Source organism: Myodes glareolus, chromosome 11, assembly GCF_982192425.1.
Source record: "Myodes glareolus chromosome 11, mMyoGla1.1, whole genome shotgun sequence".
Taxonomy (NCBI): domain Eukaryota; kingdom Metazoa; phylum Chordata; class Mammalia; order Rodentia; family Cricetidae; genus Myodes; species Myodes glareolus.
Genome location: NC_142036.1, coordinates 70,045,155 through 70,064,200, shown reverse-complemented (window position 1 = coordinate 70,064,200; position 19,046 = coordinate 70,045,155). Strand labels below are relative to the sequence as shown.

General features: G+C 44.8%; 1 protein-coding gene across 3 annotated transcripts in view; it reads left to right on the top strand.

Moving 5' to 3' along the window:
- The window catches only part of Npas3 (neuronal PAS domain protein 3), an 826,580-nt gene that overhangs the window by 796,029 nt on the left and 11,505 nt on the right, over positions 1 to 19,046 (top strand). For all 3 annotated transcript variants that reach the window (XM_085697644.2, XM_085697643.2, XM_085697646.2), the window contains exons 8-9: positions 3,307 to 3,500; positions 7,302 to 7,408. In XM_085697644.2, the coding sequence (XP_085553770.1) occupies positions 3,307 to 3,500; positions 7,302 to 7,408 (301 nt within the window). The remainder of the gene's footprint in view (positions 1 to 3,306; positions 3,501 to 7,301; positions 7,409 to 19,046) is intronic.

Sequence of the window (19,046 nt, the reverse complement as noted above, 5' to 3'; positions counted from 1 at the left end):
TTTGTCAAGGGACAGCTGGCCTACTGCATCCGTAGATCCCACACCCAAGTTTTCAACCAATGAGAGAGGGAAAATATGTGGGGTGACGTCATCACATCTGCACTGAATATGTACAGATGTTTTCCCTATCATCTTATACTATACAGTAAAAGTAATCTAGGTCTAACTTAGCATATACAGGAGGATATTCACAGGATCTGTGCAAATACTTTACTATATAAAGAACTTGAAAAATGACCAAGCATTGATGCTTGCCCACAACTCTAGCATTCATGAGACTGAGGCAGGAGGATAATGAGTTTGAGGTCAGCTGGACCCAACTTCAAAAGAGGGGGGTTCTGAATTATATACAGATTTCAGTATTTTAGGGGGTCCTAGAGCCAATGCCTCAGATACGGAGGGATGCATGAATTTCTTACCTTTATGGCAGTCTTTTCAATATCTTATTTAGTGACTGAGCTATTTCAGTTCTCTTGACATCCTTAAATATCAGAGTTTGGATTTGAACCCAGGCCCTCCCGACAATTCTTGTTCTTTTACCTCTTAAACCTAAAGACAACAATGAAATTTGAATATATATATCCATGTTTGTATGAATGTTATCAGACTCATTCTGAATCTGAGCATAACCAGTCACATGGAGGTAAAAAGCATTATGAAATAGGTTTGGGAAGACATTAGTTTAACCCTAAAATTCAATCATGGGATCCAAAAGAATTCCTCTCAATCCTACCCCCTCTCTCTTTTCTCTCTCCTGCATAATTTGTGCAGCATCCCAGAACTTCTCGGCAATATGAGCTTCGGGTTCTAAGTAAAATGGTCCTGAAGATTCATCGTCGACTTTACTTAGGGCAGCAGCAAGCTGCCATCTGGAATATAATTCTAATGTTTCATTCAGTAAGAGTAGTGACATTAAAAAAAAAAAAAAAAACAATCGGGCACAATGGTACTCAAGTGACTCTCGCACAAGACCCAGAAAGCTAGGCTCCAGGCAACTCGCCGTTTCTAAGCCGAGTGACCAGGCAGGCAATGGATTTCCCAGACTTTGACCAAAGAACAGGAAAATTCATATTTTCATCCGGATGTGAAATGTTATAATCTATCCAAAAATAAGGTATTTGGCCAACACTAAATAGCTATTTGGGCCTTATTGCTTGATGTTAAAGGCAAAGGTAGCATTAAAGATCAGAGACTCCCTTCCCGATTATAGAGCAAACTCCCTCCTTTATTTTCAGAACTCCACCGTGGAATAGTCACTGTTAGTCCCATTTCCCGGGGGTTGGCGGGAGGATGAGACACAGAGAGGCTGCGTGAGTTGCCTCAGGTAGGAGAATCAGGTAACTGCTGGTCTAGACCCAGCTGGACCTTGCTTTGTCTGCCCTCCGATAGGGCGATGACCACAGTCAAGCCTAGCTCAGGGACAGCTAAGGCGATGCAGGAGCACCTCCTCGTCTGCCTTCCCTGAATGCTCTCCAGCCCCGACACCCTGAAATTACTTTGGAATAGAATATCAAGCGAGGATTATATGGCATATCATATCTGGGTGTGTTTTTCTGAGCATTTATAGATCTCTGTTTCTGTGAGGCTGAGTTTTCCTGATAACATAAGACATATCATGATAAATGAGCATCTATGTAAGCCTAGCTGGGAGGAGGACTGGGCTGCAACACCCCTCCTGTGAAGTTAATCCTGTTTCTTTTAGCTATTTCTTTATTAGTTAATGAGGTCTTGCAAAAAATAAAAAAATAAATAAAAAATGTGTGTCTCTGATGGTGTTTTAGCACCCTTGCCTCCAGGAACGGTCTCAAATATTCATAAAGTGGCTCATCTGACCAAAGCTTAAAGCAAAGGTGCATTAAGTATGAATTTACTCAACTTCAAATGTGGGTGGTCGAAAAGCCGCTGCTGAAATAACCTAAATAATCCTCCTGGCTGGTGTCTCCCGCTCCTGGGCTCTGGGCGCTCATGTGAAGGGTGACAGAGAGAGGCATTATTTACAACAGCCAGGACTCTGAAGGGCAGCCCCGGAAGCTTTGATCCTGCTTCCTGACTGACAGGAGTGTGCATTGCTTTTGGAAAACAGAATAACTTAAGAGAAGCAAAAAATAAATAAATAAATAAAATGGAAAAGGAATTGCTGGTCGAGTCCCTGGAAAGGAGAGCAGACTCCAGATAGTCTTGTATTGTTCTGGAGGGGCAAGGCAAAGCAAGGAGAGGGGACTGTACAACCCACTTTGCTTCCGCACGGTGAGGGAGCAAATGTGGAATCTTGAGAGGTGGTGGGACTCTCCATGATGGAAGCAGACGTGGAAACTCGGCCACTGAACAGGACTCCTTGTAGAACACTGCCCAGTAGTCTCTTGTTTGGCCTTGCTTTGGATGATCCCACACATAACAGGGGCCTCAGAATGCTGCAAGAGTTGGTACGCGCATGTGGTCATGTGTTCCCAAGCCCCAACACACACTGCCCATTTCTATCTACCTTCTTAAAGCACAACATAGAAAATCCTTCACGGTCTTCACCCATTTATGGCTTTATCTAAGGCATCATTCCTAAAGCTGCCCCTGTGGTTCTCCTCTGCCGATTCTGGGTTGTGTGTACACTTCAGCTCATAAACCAAACAACACCCAATATTCCTTCTGGAGTTCCTAAGCAAGTACATCCAAGATACTACAAATATGGTGTGCGTCGTCCTGACTCTGCTGAATGTGAACTCACAGAATGCATCACAGGCCAGCCTCCCCCAACACCCACCCAGTCGCAGAACTCCTGGTCACCTGGTATTGCCCATTGAGAAATGTCTGTCACCAAAAGAATCCGTGTATGCCTTCGCCCTCAGTCTGACTCTTGTAAAGCTCACTGAATTTTCTGAATGAAGGAAATCCGTGAGTCACGAATTCCAAAAAGCAGATGGGTATGCGATCTCTCTCATCCCAAAATCGGAGAGACAAGGACATCTTTTACTAACAAGGGCTAATAATTCAAACATTTCCTTCTGCAGCTGGCTCAGTGCTCAGTATCTTAGGCCTATGATGTGAAGATGAATTTTCTATAAATGTGTTGGGGGAGGGGTCCTTAAAAATAACAGCACAGCACTATATAACGATGCTATCTGGAAAAGGCAGGTAGTGTGTATTTATGCTTCACCATAACTACATCGAGGCCACGCTGACAGCCGCTATACGATAGAAGGTACAACCTCGCATTGTTTTTTTTCTGATGAGATTTTTCCTTCTTGGGGAGAAAGAACCTGTACTTCTGGGATGTACGTCTGACTGATGTCCTGTACTTCATTTTTCCCCCAGGTGATTCACATAACAGGCCGGCTTCGCCTCAGAGTGTCGTTGTCCCACGGGAGGACGGTCCCCAGCCAAATCATGGGTCTCGTGGTGGTGGCCCACGCCTTGCCTCCCCCTACAATCAACGAAGTCAGAATTGACTGCCATATGTTCGTCACTCGAGTAAACATGGACCTCAATATCATTTACTGTGAAAATAGGTACTATGCCTTCTTTTTCATCTGCCCATTGCACACTTCCCATTGGTGAAGGTTTGCTTTTGGCTGCCTGGAAGATTTTTTACTTTCCCAGTGAGGCACATTAAACCCTGATCTTGTTTTTTAATGGTTGCTTGGACTGACACCAAACATGCTTTTTATTTAAAATTTACATTGCTTCCCTGACTTCCATTTGGGACAACAATTGAATGGATTGGGATACCCAGGCATCCATCCACTAGAAAGAAGGTCCATTTTGGCTGAGGACCCAAGTAGAGAGCTGGGCTGGGATGCTACTGGCAGAATGATGCAGTTAAAGGCATCTCCTATGCCTCTGGGTGACCTGCTTCCCACTAATTCAAGGGTTCTGCCTCTGACGGGCAGTATCCTCCCAGACACAGCATAAGACAGATGAGAATCCGAGGCCCCCAGAGGAAATCTGCCGCAAAAGGAATTGGCAACAGTATTAAATAAAACTGTCATGCGACGATTTCTCTTTTATCAATTAAAAAAAAAAAAAGATGACTCATCCTAGAAATGAGTTGGCAGTTCTTCCCCAAGACTGAGCTTTTACAAAAAGGACTCTTTAGCCTTTGGTTTGAAAGTTCACTTTTTCCATTAAGCACAAAGTAAGGGACAGTGATGGGAGATGGTGCACCTTACTGACCTTTCACCTAGAAGTCACCAGCCCGTCTGACGGACATGAGGGGAGAATCGGGAAGCAGAGAGAGCGGAGGACTGGGGGCTACCTGTGCATCAGTCTTGGGAAATCAGCCTGGCGAAACTGCCCATCCCCTGGTTCTGCCCGAATACACCAAAGGAGCTGAGGGAAGAAGCTTGGGGGGCCATAGACTGTTGTCAGGTTTGGAGGCAATGTACATCCCCTGAGCCCTGGGAATGCCTTCAGAGGGGAAACAGGAGAGCAGAATGATCAAGTGGCTTGGGTAATTGACCTCTCCAGACACTAGCCAAGAGGAAGGTCAGAAGCGCCTGCGTCTACCCAGTCCACTGGGAAGGGCTACTAAAGTCACAAGCCGAGATGACTTCAGGAATGGTCTATTTCCCTGAGCTCTGAGGCACAATGGTGCAGACAGTGTCGCGATTCTGTCACTGTTTTTGCAATAAGTAATTCTAAGCATGCTCAAGCTCTGTTGGCACTTACAACATCTTCACTGTGATTGTCCACTGGGGTGTGCCGCGGGTGTTCTAGAGGGGACATGGGATGTCAGGGAAGACAAGGTAGCCAGACGGAAGGATTAGCAGGAGTGGGCGTCTGCTAACAGTGGCATCTGTTAGTCACCCTGCAGCCCCATTTCCGCCTGACCCCTGAGGTAAGTACCATCACCGCTCCTGTCAGCCTGGCCAGCTTTGTTTTGGAGAGGGAGGATTCACAAGCCCCTAACTTAGCCACGTGCCATAAGGGCTCCCATTCTCCTGGTTTTCTTTGGTGGCAGAGTGAATGGTAAGGACTCATTCCAAATAACCTCTGAGGGGAACTCCATATATACACACCCTGGACGAACGCTGTGAGCTTTTATAAAGCCATTAGTCTCTAAGTTAAAATGTGAGAGAGTGGAAGAGACCAGCGAAAGGAGACAGGTTGCCAGAAGATGGACACACCTCAGAACCCTCCAGAAACCCGCCTCCACTCACCTGCCAAATTTCCAACAGCTGTCCTGTCCCAGAATGCCACTAGTTTTCATTGCTGTGATCAAGTGACTAATTTTTTTAACAAGCTGTCAATATCCCCAGTCTAGCAATTGAGATTATTTTCTGTGACCTGCTCTTAGCTTTTTCCTTAAGAAAAAAAAAAAAAAAGAAAAGAAAAAAACACTCCATTAACCAAAACAATGCATAATCCTTCCCCAAATGAAGATGACAGCAATTCTGAAAAAGTCCTTTATTGAGGGAAAATTGCATATTTGCTTTACAGAAAAGCTGCCAAACTCTGGGCACTGCTAATCTCATTCCATTCATAACTCTCCTCACCAAGTCCTGAAGTTATTTACAGGTGAGGGAACAAGGACAGGGAAAGGATAGTTCTGCTTCCAGCCTGCCGAGCTCCCGGCCTGTTGAGCTCCCGGGCATTTACTAAGAACTCCTCTACCCCTGAACTGACAGCATTCACCGCAACACGCTCTAGTCCATTTTTAGGACTTGGTCCTGACTTTTTGAAGGTGTTCATTCAAATCAAGAGTTAACCAAGGTTAACTTTTCTTTTTCTGGCTTTTTCCAGAAGAAGGGTTTATTATTTAATTAGGAAATTGTTAACTAGAAGCTAAGCTAGCTCCTTGGCGGTTCTTGTGCAGTCCTTAGGATGGCCCAGGACAAAGCTAACATCTAATGCTTTCAGAAACTGGCAAACGTCACAGACACTAAGAACGTCTTTTAGTGACATTCTGCTTCCTTTGTTGCAAAAAGGCGTGTTAACTGTCACTGGGAAGTAAGCTCACAAACAAAGCAACCAATCATCTTTTCACCCCCAAGGAATCTTCTCTTACTACAAATTCTAGTTTGGTCAGAAAGGTCAATGACTAGACATTGAGAAATCTACTCACTACATGGAGTAGTATATTTTAATGACGCCCCAAAGCATTTATTATTTATTTATTTACTTATTTCTTTTTATTTTGGTTTTTGTTTGTTTGTTTTTAAGAAAGGCCTCACTATTTAGCTAATTATTTAGGCTGTCCTGGGATTCACTGTGTAGACCAGGCTAGATCCAAACTCACAAAGATCCTCCTGCCTCTGCCGGAAGGTTTACAGGCATGTGCCGCCATGTCCAGCCAACTCCATTGCATTTCTATTCCTTCTTAGTTCCCTATCCTGTGGGTCAGGCACAGTTACCCAGGACTAATCTCATGGCTCTTAAAGGTGATATTTCCAAATATTCGCTCTACATGTGAATAGATCCTATGTCATAAGTAATTTTAAAAGGACTACAAAATTAAGTTAAACAAAATTTTTTACCAAACAAAATGAACGATCCAGCAGGTAATAGGCATTTTATACATGCCTATATAAAAAGGCAGAGCCCCCTACATGCTTTATAGTGTGGGTTCTGTTTTCCTGTGCCCTGCCTGAGGACAGCGGGCAGGCAGTCATGCGCACACACACACACACACACACACACACACACACACACACACACTGTCAAGTGCAGGCCCAGAAGAAGCTGCTGGAATGGTTTAAAAGTTTCTGTGTAGCATCTACCACAAAGCACCAGTTAAAAGAGCCAGGAGTGAAAGCCGAGCTCCCAAATGACTGAGACTAAAAGAGAGAATACCCCCAGGCATCTGTATGTCTCGGCATTTAAATTATATCCCTTGAAATGCCAATTTGGACTTTGTGCCAAGAAGCAGTTGAATCCCTTTTTCATGGAAATACCCAACAGTAGACCAATCTGCTTAAATGAAAGGTGTCTCTAATCATTCGGTATAAACATAACATGTTTTTATTTTATTATGTAACCTTGAATTATCTTGGCCTGTAATGAGGATCCTGCATTGTTACAGTTCCGCAATAATTTCATGGAATTATGTTGTCTGAATGTGCATTCTGATGCCAAGGAAAAACCTACCTAATTACTTAAATGCAATTGCTTGATCTAGCACATATCCAAATTTTGAAAAATGTTATCTGCCACTGAGATAATCTTCTCTGCTGAGAGCGTTTGCTCGGAGTGCCTCATCCTCAGAGGTACTTGGCATGATGAAAATGTGGCTAGATCAGCCTCACGCATTATTTGACAGTCTCTCTAGCTTCCTGCTTTCTTGGTTCCAATCTGGGTTGTTCTCTTCGCAGGATTAGTGATTACATGGACCTGACCCCTGTAGACATCGTAGGGAAACGATGCTACCACTTCATCCATGCCGAGGATGTGGAAGGCATCAGGCACAGTCACCTGGACCGTAAGTACCCCTCTATGGGGATGTAGCCTAGGCGCACGCCATTTGTCTGTCTCTCTCTGACATCGAGGGGCTCAGTGCTGACCGGCCCCTTCATGTCTCCTGTCTATATCTGAAATGACTGTCAATAATTGCAACTGGTATTGGTCTTATATTGAAAGCTGGGCCTTGGGCGCAGGGAATTCTGCCATCTCTTGGCACTCCTCCAGAATTGTGTGGTCTCTGTGCTGTCTCTCGCAGGAAGTAGAGAGAAAGAACCTCCGTCTTAAACGCCTCCTTGACCCCTTCATTTTTCTAGACAGCAATTTCCCACTTTGAAATTTGTGGTTTCGGTTTCAAACCAGACACAGTTGAAGACAAGTTCAAATAGGCCAGAGCCTCATAAAAAAGCCTACTTGCCTAAGCTGCGCAAACTGGGTAAGGGCAGAGTCCTGCAGAACAGGGACAGGACACATCACAAGACCACAGCACCCGTCAAGAGCAGTGCCTTTCTTGAAAGAGGCTCACACGGAGGAGCCTTGACTTCTGATTTCCACTCCTGGGAGTAAAAAACTGGTGTTCACTCTGAGTCTTGATCTGGGCTCCTCACCTCAGACTGAACTCACAGGGACCTTCTGTGATAAGGGAGTCAGGAGCAGCCGCGCTCTGGTGGAGTCTAAGCGACAGCTCACATAACGGACTCGGCATGCGGGTTCCTCTCAGAGTACGCCAGCCTGTTTCTACAGAAGAGGTTCAGGAAGCTGGGAACTGGTGGAAGTTCCCTTCTCCAAGAATATGACTGTTCTACAGACTTCCTGAAAGACCAGCTTATCAGCTACATTCTTGGAAGGTTCTACACAGTTCAGAAGCCCAATTTTCAGTATATGCAGCATACTACCCATGACATAGTCCAGCTCAAGATGGAGGCTCATTGTCACCAAGACCAGCACGGGAGTCTTTGCCCCTTCCTGTCACAGCTGAGGAGAGCTACTCCCCAGCTACCCAGCCTTTTGTGATCAGCGGTTCAGAGCCTCACAGAGACTCAGCTAGCCCAAGCAAGTCTCTACGTGGTCAACACCATGGTACTATGTCTTGAACTCTATATTAGCAAAACTGGCATGAGACTGAAGTCAGTGTCAGATCCTGTGCCTCTGTGCCTCTGGGCCCAGCTTGACCATGGCTGCTCTCTAGTCCAGTCTTCTCCCCATGCTAGGCGTGTGCCTTGATATTGCTCACTGAGGAGTCAGGAAACACAATTGTGGCTAAGAACGAATGAGTGTTATGTATCACAGAAGCAGATGGCTCTTCAATTAATTGGGGAGGGGGGGAGAAAATGCTGCTCTTTCCTGAACAGAAGCATCAGGTTCTTTGTTGCTGGGGATTCAGGAAAAATTTAGAAACTACAGGTCTCTGAAGGGACCCGTGGGTGTATTTCTATAGGCCAGGCGTACAGACTTTTACAAAATAAAGATACTGTTTTCAAGACAATGACCCACCCCCATTTTGGGGGAGGGCTAACGCAGGGGGTTCTTTTTCATTTGAGAGCCTTAATTAAGGTCTAAATTCCAAAACCTGCTGCTGATTTAAAAAGAACTTTGTCGTTCGTGGGCCTTATTTTGACGACACCATGTTGGTTCTCTCAGAATTGATACCCAGCTTGAAGAAGCACAGCTCCTGGGGAATGCAGGGCCATGCAGTGCATGCCTTCCCAAAAGGCAGACATCGCCAGCAAATACACTTACCGGCATCCTTTCCTATCCACTCTTGTCTTGTTTCAGTAGCCAGTCATTTAAAAGTGCTGGGAAATAAACTACACACCATCCACCACTATGCAGTTCTAATTTCTCTGCTATCTTACAGGCTAATAAACAGAGAAGGTATGCTTTTCAAATTCTGTGAATTTTTTTCATTACTTGATATTGACTTACTGGCTATTGCTTTATGATTTAGCCTCCTAACAATGATTGAGTTCATACTTTTAACGTGCACACATGACTTCTCATCTTGAGTTCTTTTAATAACCTTAAATACATGAAAAACAAATAGAAGGCGCTGATCACTCTGCACAGTAAAATACACTTCACACATTTAGCTATCATGCTGTGGAGCAACCCCACAATGTCAAGTAGCGCACAATTAGTCAAACTGTAGGGGGAGGAAAAGGAGTGTTTTGATCCTGCAGAATTTTGATCCTAATCAGATTGAAATTCCAATGTTCTTGTAGCGCTTAATATCTTCAATCACACACACACACACACACACACACACACACACATCAAGCTGATTCCAATGTCAGGTTTTGCATTCTGTGATGAAATAAGATGCTGGAATATACAAATGCATCTCGCTTGGTACAATAAACATTAACATCATTATAAAGTAAGATTGAGTTTAAAATTGTGTGATGGAATGTCTGATGTTTACCTAATCCTCAGACCAAAGCCAGCCCAGTAACAAAATGACAGAGCATGTAATAAGTCTTGGTTGTGTAAACACTGGAAGAAAAGGCAAGGAGCCAACACAGCATCTTGCCTGTCCAAAGCCCTAGGCTATTACTGAAGGAGGCCTCAACTGTGCCTTCCTGGCAGGAGAAGGTCACAGTGACATAGAATCAGTTCAAGAATAAGATAGAATTCTAAAACAAAGAGATGGTTAAAAAATAAACCACATTAACTATTTAGCTTTTCCTCCTAGAGCTATTGGCACAGTTCCTGGTCTGTCTGTGAAAGGCGGGTTTCGACATCTGATCATACTTCAGATATTCTGATATCTGTCTTATACTCTGAGTCATAGCTAAAGCTTAAAGAAAAGGGGGTTCAGCTGTCTTTGAGGACTAGAAATTCTATCTTTATCATTGGCATCTTTCCTCAGCATCGGTATCTATAAATCCATGAATGAACTTGTCCCTAGATTTAGAACAGTGACGAGAAATCTCGGCTGCAACAGGATTAGACGATTCAGAAAAGGAGCCTAGAATACGGGACCACCTGCTTTCCACTGGGCAAGTTCAAAATGCCTGGTGTACGCCAGACAGATCTCCACAAACAGAGTCACAGCGTCAACGGGGTCTGGTGGCTCCTATCTGTAATCCCTGCAGAGAGGCGTCAGGATTACCAGGAGTTGACGCTTAGTTTACCTAGTAACCGCGGCTCTGAAGTCAAGGGAGTCCAAGTCTGTTTATTTCCCACCGTGACAAAAGACCTCTGTGCCTTCTCTTCATTAAACCCAGTTTCACTGGTTCTTCAGGTCAAATGGACTAAATCAGCATTTCAAGGGTTGAATTTTAAACTGCATATGACAGTGATGACTTGGGGACCTTTCTCTCTGCAATGCCCTCTAGTCTTCCATTGCTCGGGAGCAAGTGACCTAGAGATGACCATTCGTGTCCCCTAGATCACATGTCCCAGCCCCCTAGAGCATCTGGGTCACCCTTGAATTATGAGATGTTTCAGCACAAAACACTCCTTCTGCCAGTGACCTACAACAGGAACTTCTAAGTCAAACAAACACAGGCATGGGCTTTGTGTGGTCTTTATTCCTATATAATAAAGCCTTTGCCTACAGTCTGTGCTGTTTGTCTCAATACACCCGTCGGCTTTGTCCTGGGTCAAATCAGCAACCCTCGACAACCTCAGAAAGGGGCGTGTCTTTCTCCACCTGTGAGTTGTTGTTCCACCAACAAGACTCAAGACTCTGCAGTAGGATTCAGAGAAGACAAACATGAACTGTAGATAAGATAGCAGCTTCGCCTTCCTCTAGTACCTTACCGAGGATGAAAAAGAAGCTCTGGAAGTCTTTTCAGAGAAACAAAAGGGCTGCCCCCTTGCCTACAGGACCAAGTAGAGAGAAAAAGCTTGGCTGACCCAATATACTTGAGGGTGAGTGTTTAAAAAAAAAAAAATACACGGTAGCCAAAGTGTTTGCTTCTTGATACATTTTTTAGCAAAATGAATATACAGCTACCTGGCATAATGCATTCCATGCTGCTTTGCATCAATAACCCCTACACTTCCCTCCTGAAGGCATCCCATCGCCAAATGCAAGCAGACTGCTTAATGCAGGACTAATTAGTATATCCCCTTCCAGTCTGCAGGCCCTCCATTGTAATTCCTTCCCAGCTCATTTTTTTCTACAACTGAGCATCAATCAAAGTAAGTGCCCTGCTTGCCTAGGCAACACAAGATGTCCTCCATGCATTTGTCATCTGCCACACAAACAAAGGGGGGATTTAATTGTTGATTTGGATATGCAGCCATGGCTCACACACAAGGAAGCTGCAAGCGAGGGGAGGAAGGAAGGAAAGTTAGTTTGATGGGTGAGCCAAATACAGACTGCACCAGGGGCTTTCTGCAGTTTGGGCTGGCTGGCATCTTCAGGGATTTTGCTACAACCTGGCCTTTGCCTGGACTTTTTCCCAAAGCAGAAGAATTTTTTCCTCCTCTCCCTTACATGTATGAAAATTTCCATGGAAGAAAACCCATTGAGTAGCTGATGCAGGGGCTGCTCTTCTTCCGGGAGCCACCGCAGCCTGTCCGTTAGCTGCAGAGACTTGTCACGGCAGCAGGAGAAATTCAGAGTCAGTAGTCTGAATCTTTCTTTTGGGAGCAATACTGATCCGGGCTTTGCAAGTCCATGGCTGGCCAGCACAGGGAACAGGACCAGCAAGTCAGCCTGCCCTGCAGCCTAGCACTTGGCCACTTGTCGCCCCATTCAGGAGCAGTGTAGACATGCGTGAGGAGCTTGTAGACGTGCAAGACTTCTGGCCGATGCCAGATTTACTACGTCAGAATCCAGGGTTTGTTGTATCCGATCACTTGCTGACGCCCCTCACACTGCGGATCCAACTGACCACGCTGGTGTCAATCAGCAGTCAGTGATTGGTAAATCCAAACCAACTGCGCACCTGATGTTCGCTTTTCTCTAGCTCTGGACTGGTTTTGTTGGCGATAGCGGAGTGACAGGGTGATTCTGGCAGTACCCCAGTCCGTGTTCTAATGAAATGACTCCATAGTTGTTTGGTAAACTTGACTTTTTAAAAAATGATATGAATTGGGACTGGAGAGACGACTTCATGGTTAAAAGCACTTGCTACACTCGCGGAGGACCTGGGTTTGGTTCTCAGCACCCGCATGGTGGCTAAGCACCATCTGTCACTCTAGTTTCCGGGTCTCCAGTGCCCTCTTCTGACCTCTGCAGGCATCTCATGCTTGCAGAGCACATACAAGCGTACAGGCAAAGTATTTGCTCTGTGTCAGAAGTAATGATATCCAGCTGGAGAAGGAAAAGGAAATTCCTCCAAAGCACTATTTTCCTATGAATACTTAATTTCCTTGGGGCATTTTCCCTGCTCCCCTTCGTGTAGCGTTCCTGACTCCTTACCATATATACTAGGAGGTTTCAAAATAAGGGGTTCAAAGTAGGGGAAGGCAGCACGAGACAGCCAACTCTGAATATGTAACAAAAAGACTATTAAATGCATGAATAAAATATAGAGATGGCAGAGGTGGGGGCATCCAAAGGGAAGATGGAGAAGCAGCCCCAGGGGAGGCACACGGGGCCCCTAGCTCTAGAAAGATGATGGTAGAAGCCACAATGGCAGGAGAAACAGGGGTACCAAGATCTCAGGAGTAGACAACTATAGGGAGGCGTGGGACACAAAATCTCTTTCCGGAAAGTGAACTACAGCTTTGATTTGACTGATCAATTCAATTCTCCAGCGGATTCTTGGCCTTTAGTATCACTCAAATAGCTGCTTCTGTTTTGATTTTTTTAATTCAACAACAACAACAAAAATAACCCATTACTCCTATAAGACATGATTCAGAAAAAAAAAATCAATACTGCTAAATCATCCATTCCACCTAAGTCGACTGACCTAAATAGCATCAACCCCATCACTTTTGTTCTCCTATGACCTAGTCTTGATCTTGTGTGAGTTATCTATTTTCTTTAAAATGATAGCCTGCTTATTGGGAAAGATCCTTTAAAATGTGTTTAGGTCCAGTTGAACAACATGGAATTTAATCCGTGTATGTGGCTGGTATCCAACAGTGTGTCTAAAATTGTGAGGTTAACTAACCCCTCCCAATCAAGGCCCACATTCTGTCTGGCTTCATGGAGCTTTGGGGAGGGGCATAGCCAACTAAAACATACCTTGTTGCGTGTAATAGAAACATAAGTGAAATAACAAGTTCCTTTTTAACTATCTGAATTGTGTCCTCATGATCCAGTAACTAGCTCCCATTCCCGTCAAGCATTACTTCAGGAAATGGTTAATCACTGGTGTATTCACAGGCGTTCCCGGAGCCTCCCACCCGGTGAGAGAAGCACACCTGTGTCTCCTTCTCCTCCTACCATCATGCCCATACCTAAGTCACACCCTGGTCAGAGGATGGAATCACTGTTTGTGGTTGCAACAGGCTTCTCATCCTATCTGTGGTTAACGGCTTATCATCCGCCCCGCCCCCGCCACAATACTTTGGAGTCGGCCATAAAGACATAAAACAGAGTTCAGCTATCCAGAAGGGAGGGGCAGGGTCTGTTCAGTGGACAACTAGCGCTGACCACGGTGTGGGGGAACGTTTTCGTGAGAAAGTATCAGATAAATGAAATATGGCTGACTTGTAATGCAGGACATCTGTGCCCCACAACCCTAAGCTTCTTTATGAAGATGGTTGCGGCTCAACAGAATGACTATGTCCAAAACTGCAGGGTCCACTGAGGTTAGACTGGTCCATCTTATCCCCTCTGTCCCTTTCTACCTTGAGTCTCTAAACCTCTAATACTCCGAAGGGGAGGACCTGACCCAGCCCACGTCACTTTAGCCCATGTGACACACCGCTTCCCATGTGGTTGGCACCATTATAACCTGATGGAGAAGGGGAGACGCCTCGATCCCTTTAGAGACAACTGGAGAAAACTTTTCAACCATCTTCACACTGGTGACTCCTCCATGAGGTCAGCTGCCCAGTGTTAGGGGCGGGGATTAATGAGCACTAATTGACAGACAGCACTGCCCATCAGTGGGCAGGTCCGTGGACAGACTACTTACCATAATCTCCTACCACCTAACACACAGTAAAGCGCTCCAAAGAAAGCCTTCCTGGGTGCCTGAAAAAATCTACCCTTTCCCTCATTCATAGCCAGAATCCTTTCCTGATGCCATGCTAAAGAGGTTGCTGCTTCTCCTTAGACAGCAAATCTATTCAAAACGAAAGGTCTAGAAGCCGGAATACAAAGCCATCCTTCACTATTGTAGGTTGAAAGGGGCAAGAATGAGTAGCACTGAAACTCCCTAGTTGGACTAAAAACAGCTTGAGAAAACTCTGAGAGTTGGTCCAGTGGTTAATAACACTTGCTGCTTTTCCAGGGGGCAGAGTTCAATTCCCAGCACACACCTGACAGATCATAACCAGCTGTCTGTAACTCCAATCCCAGGTGACCCATGGACACCAGACATACATGTTGTGCACACACATACATGCAGGTAGAACTCCTGCACACGTAAAAATTTCAGAATAAACTAAGATCTCAGCGGCCACTCCTCCCACCATCCCTTTGACTCACTGTCTGAGAACACCACCTTGATGTCAACAGTATTTAAACGCCTTGGCCTCCAATTCAGTACGTCATCATGAAGAGGATGGGAAATTTGTTTTTTAAACTGAACAAATTGGCCTGTCCTAAATCGATGCAAAGTTTTCTGCATGATTCAATATTAGCAGTTAATGAAGATCTATCAATTGGCAGGGCGAGAAGACCACACCTCTTCTGGGGTTTAAACCACAGCTAACGGCTCAGGCAGGGCCTGTCGCTAGTGTTAGAGGGGATCCATATCTGACGTGTAATCATTTCATAGAACATCCACAGGTCCGTTGTCTCTAAGCTTGGCACTCCATCAAATATCAAACCTCAGTCAGCGTTACCAAATACTGCTCAGCACACAGATTTACAAAAGGAAAAGAGGGAACAAAAAAAAAAAAACAATTTGTGGATGCTTGCCATCTAAGACATAGCTAGTTCACTAATTGCAAAATCCATAGGAAAAGTGTGCCTGGCATCAGAGCCTCAGGTGATGCTCTGAGGAATTCTAATTAAAAAAAAAAAAACTGTCTCCATCGCAAGTAAATAAAACTCTTAACACAGTCTCCAGCTACAATGCTGTGACTCCCATGGATTTTGACAATGACCTTCCTGGAAGCATCAAGGACTTTCACTTTTTAGATAAAGAAATTTGTTCTTTTTTTAAGCCTGCGTTGGGTTCATTCTCCAGTAGCTTACGGTTCTCAAAAGCAGAGGAAAAAGTCATCCAGAATTTCTTTTTTTTTTTTTTTTTCAAAAAGTCTGTTTCCAGAATGAAGTTCCCTGTCAGCCTGCCTTGGGCCTTGGGTAAAGAAGCAGAGATTAAAGAGTCAGTATTCTTTTTCATGTTTCATCTGCCAGTTTTGTGAATGTAGAGAGAAAACCAGTGGCCGCAGCTAAGCACCCAACTGTGGCATTAAGTAGAAAGCATGATGTTAGCACATGCCCTCTTACTTAAACACATATTCTCTCCCTCTCTCTCTCTCTCTCTCTCTCTCTCTCTCTCTCTCTCTCTCTCTCTCTCTCTCTCTCCTACCCCTCAAAGCATTCAGAAATCATCCTTGAGTTCCGCGCAAAGGGTGCCCGTCTCTCTGCTGCACAGCTATGGATGAGGTTAGCTCAGTGAGGGGTAAGGTCCCGCAGTTGCAGGCATCCCCCTGTTGCCTGGATGATAATGAAGCTCTTTGTTCAGCTGTGTGAATGTGAAGTGTGGTCTCTCCAATGAGCTCACAGTTTCCTAGTTATTCTATCCTTACCTGAAAGCACCAAGTATTGGAGCTTTTTGAATGCATATGCAGACCGCTAAATGTCCTTTTGTGAGGCGCTGTGCTAAAGGAGGGCTCTACAGACCCCATTCCACCGCTCCCTTCTTCCTGAGACATAGCTACCTCGCTATTTAGACTCCAGCGCTCTCTCTCTCTCTCTCTCTCTCTCTCTCTCTCGCTCTCGCTCTCGCTCTCTCGCTCGCTCTCTCTCCTCTTCCTATTTCTGGAGGCACATTTGCACTGATTTGTTTGAATTTACTAATAGAATGGTATCCCTGCCGCAGACACTGGCATCATGTCATTGTCCACGTCTGGGGACAAAGTTTTCCCAAAGGAAAACGTAAATCCTTCTGTTGGGAACCATGTGCTGGGACACAGATGTACCCCACACCAACACCGTTTGTGGGGTTTAGAGTAAAACGACTAGTATTGACACACATAACTTTCTTGTGTGCCAGCCTGTGGTCCTGAGTCAAGAGCTCGAGTGTCATTTTAAACAGACATTCAATAAATATTATCATCCCATCGAGGTATTTGTTATCAAAGGTCACATGTTTTAAAATGCAAGCACTTCACAGTTGGCTTTAGAATATGTTTGCCACCTCCTTTCCAGTTAGAAATAGGGTAGCGTTTTTGACTAGTCAAACAGACCTTCAGTGGTGGGCAGGCCTCAACCAGGAGGACTCAGATTGTTCCCACTGGGTTCTTCACCCAAGTGCAGGCTCAGGTGTCTCAAGACGCAGTTTGTAACCCTAAGGAGCCTTCAGTGAGGAAGGAAGGTGGGGTGGCGAGCAGCATTCCCATAGAACAGAGGCCACTGAAGCCAGCTTAGACCAGGAGTAATAAAGAAGAAAATAGTGCCTGGACCATTCTGAGAAAACCTAGGCAAACCTATTTCTCCTTCCTGTATCTTCATAGACACTTTGTTAAAAAAAAAAAAAAAATCTAAGGAAAAGGCCATTGAAATTCTCTGAGATTTTAAAACAAAAACTAATACTTTACCATATACCCTTAAAAACATAACTCTAAAGATGTTTTGATGTGATCAGTCAGTTCAACCCAAGAATCTTGATGGCAGAATGTAAACTTCAGAACAAGGCACAAGGATGATGCCAGGTCACGTGTCAGCAGTCCTCAGCCTTAATCGACATGCTTTTCTTCTCCCTCTGCTTCCTTCTTGTTTCAGCGCATGCTGTGAACATACCCCGGGGCTCGCTGGCTTGATGAGAAGTCTTTGTTTTGCTTTTGAGACAGATCTTCTCTGTGTAGGCCTCCCTGTCTGTCCTGGAACTTGCTCTGTAGACCAGGCTGGCCTCGAACTCACAGAGATCCACCTGCCTGCCTCTCCAGTGCTGGGATTAAAGGTCTGCACCACCACCGCCCACCCAGTTAACCTCTTTTAAGGACTGTCACATCGACCAGGTTATATTGGACTTATTTCTGGGTTTCTCCACAAAAGGGACTTTGTGAGGAGGACTAACCTAAATATCCCTTCATTTCTCCCTACTGTTCAAACCTATGACTCAAAAATAACAACAGCAGCTACTAGATAGCAGAGAATCAAGAGAGGGGTTTTTTCTTTTATTGTATTTTTCAAGTTCTCTAATTTATTACACACTAAAAATCTCTTTCAAACTGGGACCAACGTGGCTTTTCTTCTTGAGCTGATTAGGCCCACATGAGCTCAGGAAAAGCTGTCAGATCCTGCCTCTAGCACAGTTGGAATGATCCAACTGATTTGCCAGTATGGTTTTTTTTCCCAAGAAATAAGCTTCATCCCAAAGTTATAAATTTATATGCTGTGAGAAGATGTGAGCAAAAAGTATTCCTGATTCAGACAAAGAAGACATCGCGGTGACGTCTTTGATGTGAACTTTAAAACAAAAGCAACTTGGGCAACGCTTTGGTCAACCTTCGTTCTCTCGGTCTTCTCTGAATTCCAACGACACATAGAGGTCTCATTCAGAAAACACCACCAATCTACAAGCCATGACTGAAGACCATGTGAAGGTGCTGGCCCTTGAAAGATTCTGTTTGTTAAAGACTAGCCCAGGGCACAGGTAGGACCCAGAGAATACCTGTCTTCAGCTGTGCCCCAGCACCTCTGCAACCCACTCCTCGGTATTCACCACAGTGGCCCAAGGGCAGTCACAGCGCTTTCTGGCTCCAAGAGGAGGAAACCCTTGCTTCCCAGTCCCTGCCTGGCCTCCTCCACAGCAAAACTCACCTCTCTGCCTCCTTTTCATTCAGGGTTTCTTTCTTGGCTAAGCATTCCCAAGCCTGCTTTAATGTACTCATGGATCCTAATACATTTGTATTTATCATCTTACCAAATGCCCTTAAGCAGACCAAGCCATCATACCCCATCGTAAAAAGATGGCCTCGCATCTGTTCTTTGCATCAGCAAACCTTAGGCCCTTATCTGATAACTGGGAGGCAGGCATTTTAAGGAAGAAAAGGCAGAGATCCTTCTGTTATCCTTTACACTTTAACATGATCTTCCAATTTCTTTCTTCACGTACCCCTTTCAGTCTTCTGGATTCTGGATTTGGGATTTTTTTGTTCGTTTGTTGCCTGTTCTGTTCCATTCTGGCCCAGAGGCCCGCTCCCCAAGGCCGTGCCAGCCTAGCCTGCTGATTCAACAAATTTTTTTTCATGTGATTCTTCAAAAAGATTTCTTAGTCTTTTGGTCTTTGTTCAAAATTACTAAAACCGCGAGGAAGTCTTCTTTATTCTGGTTCCAAAGCATATAGAATTATATCACCAACCAGATTGGAGTATGGTGGTTTCCTCTGTGAAGAACTGCATGAGCCACT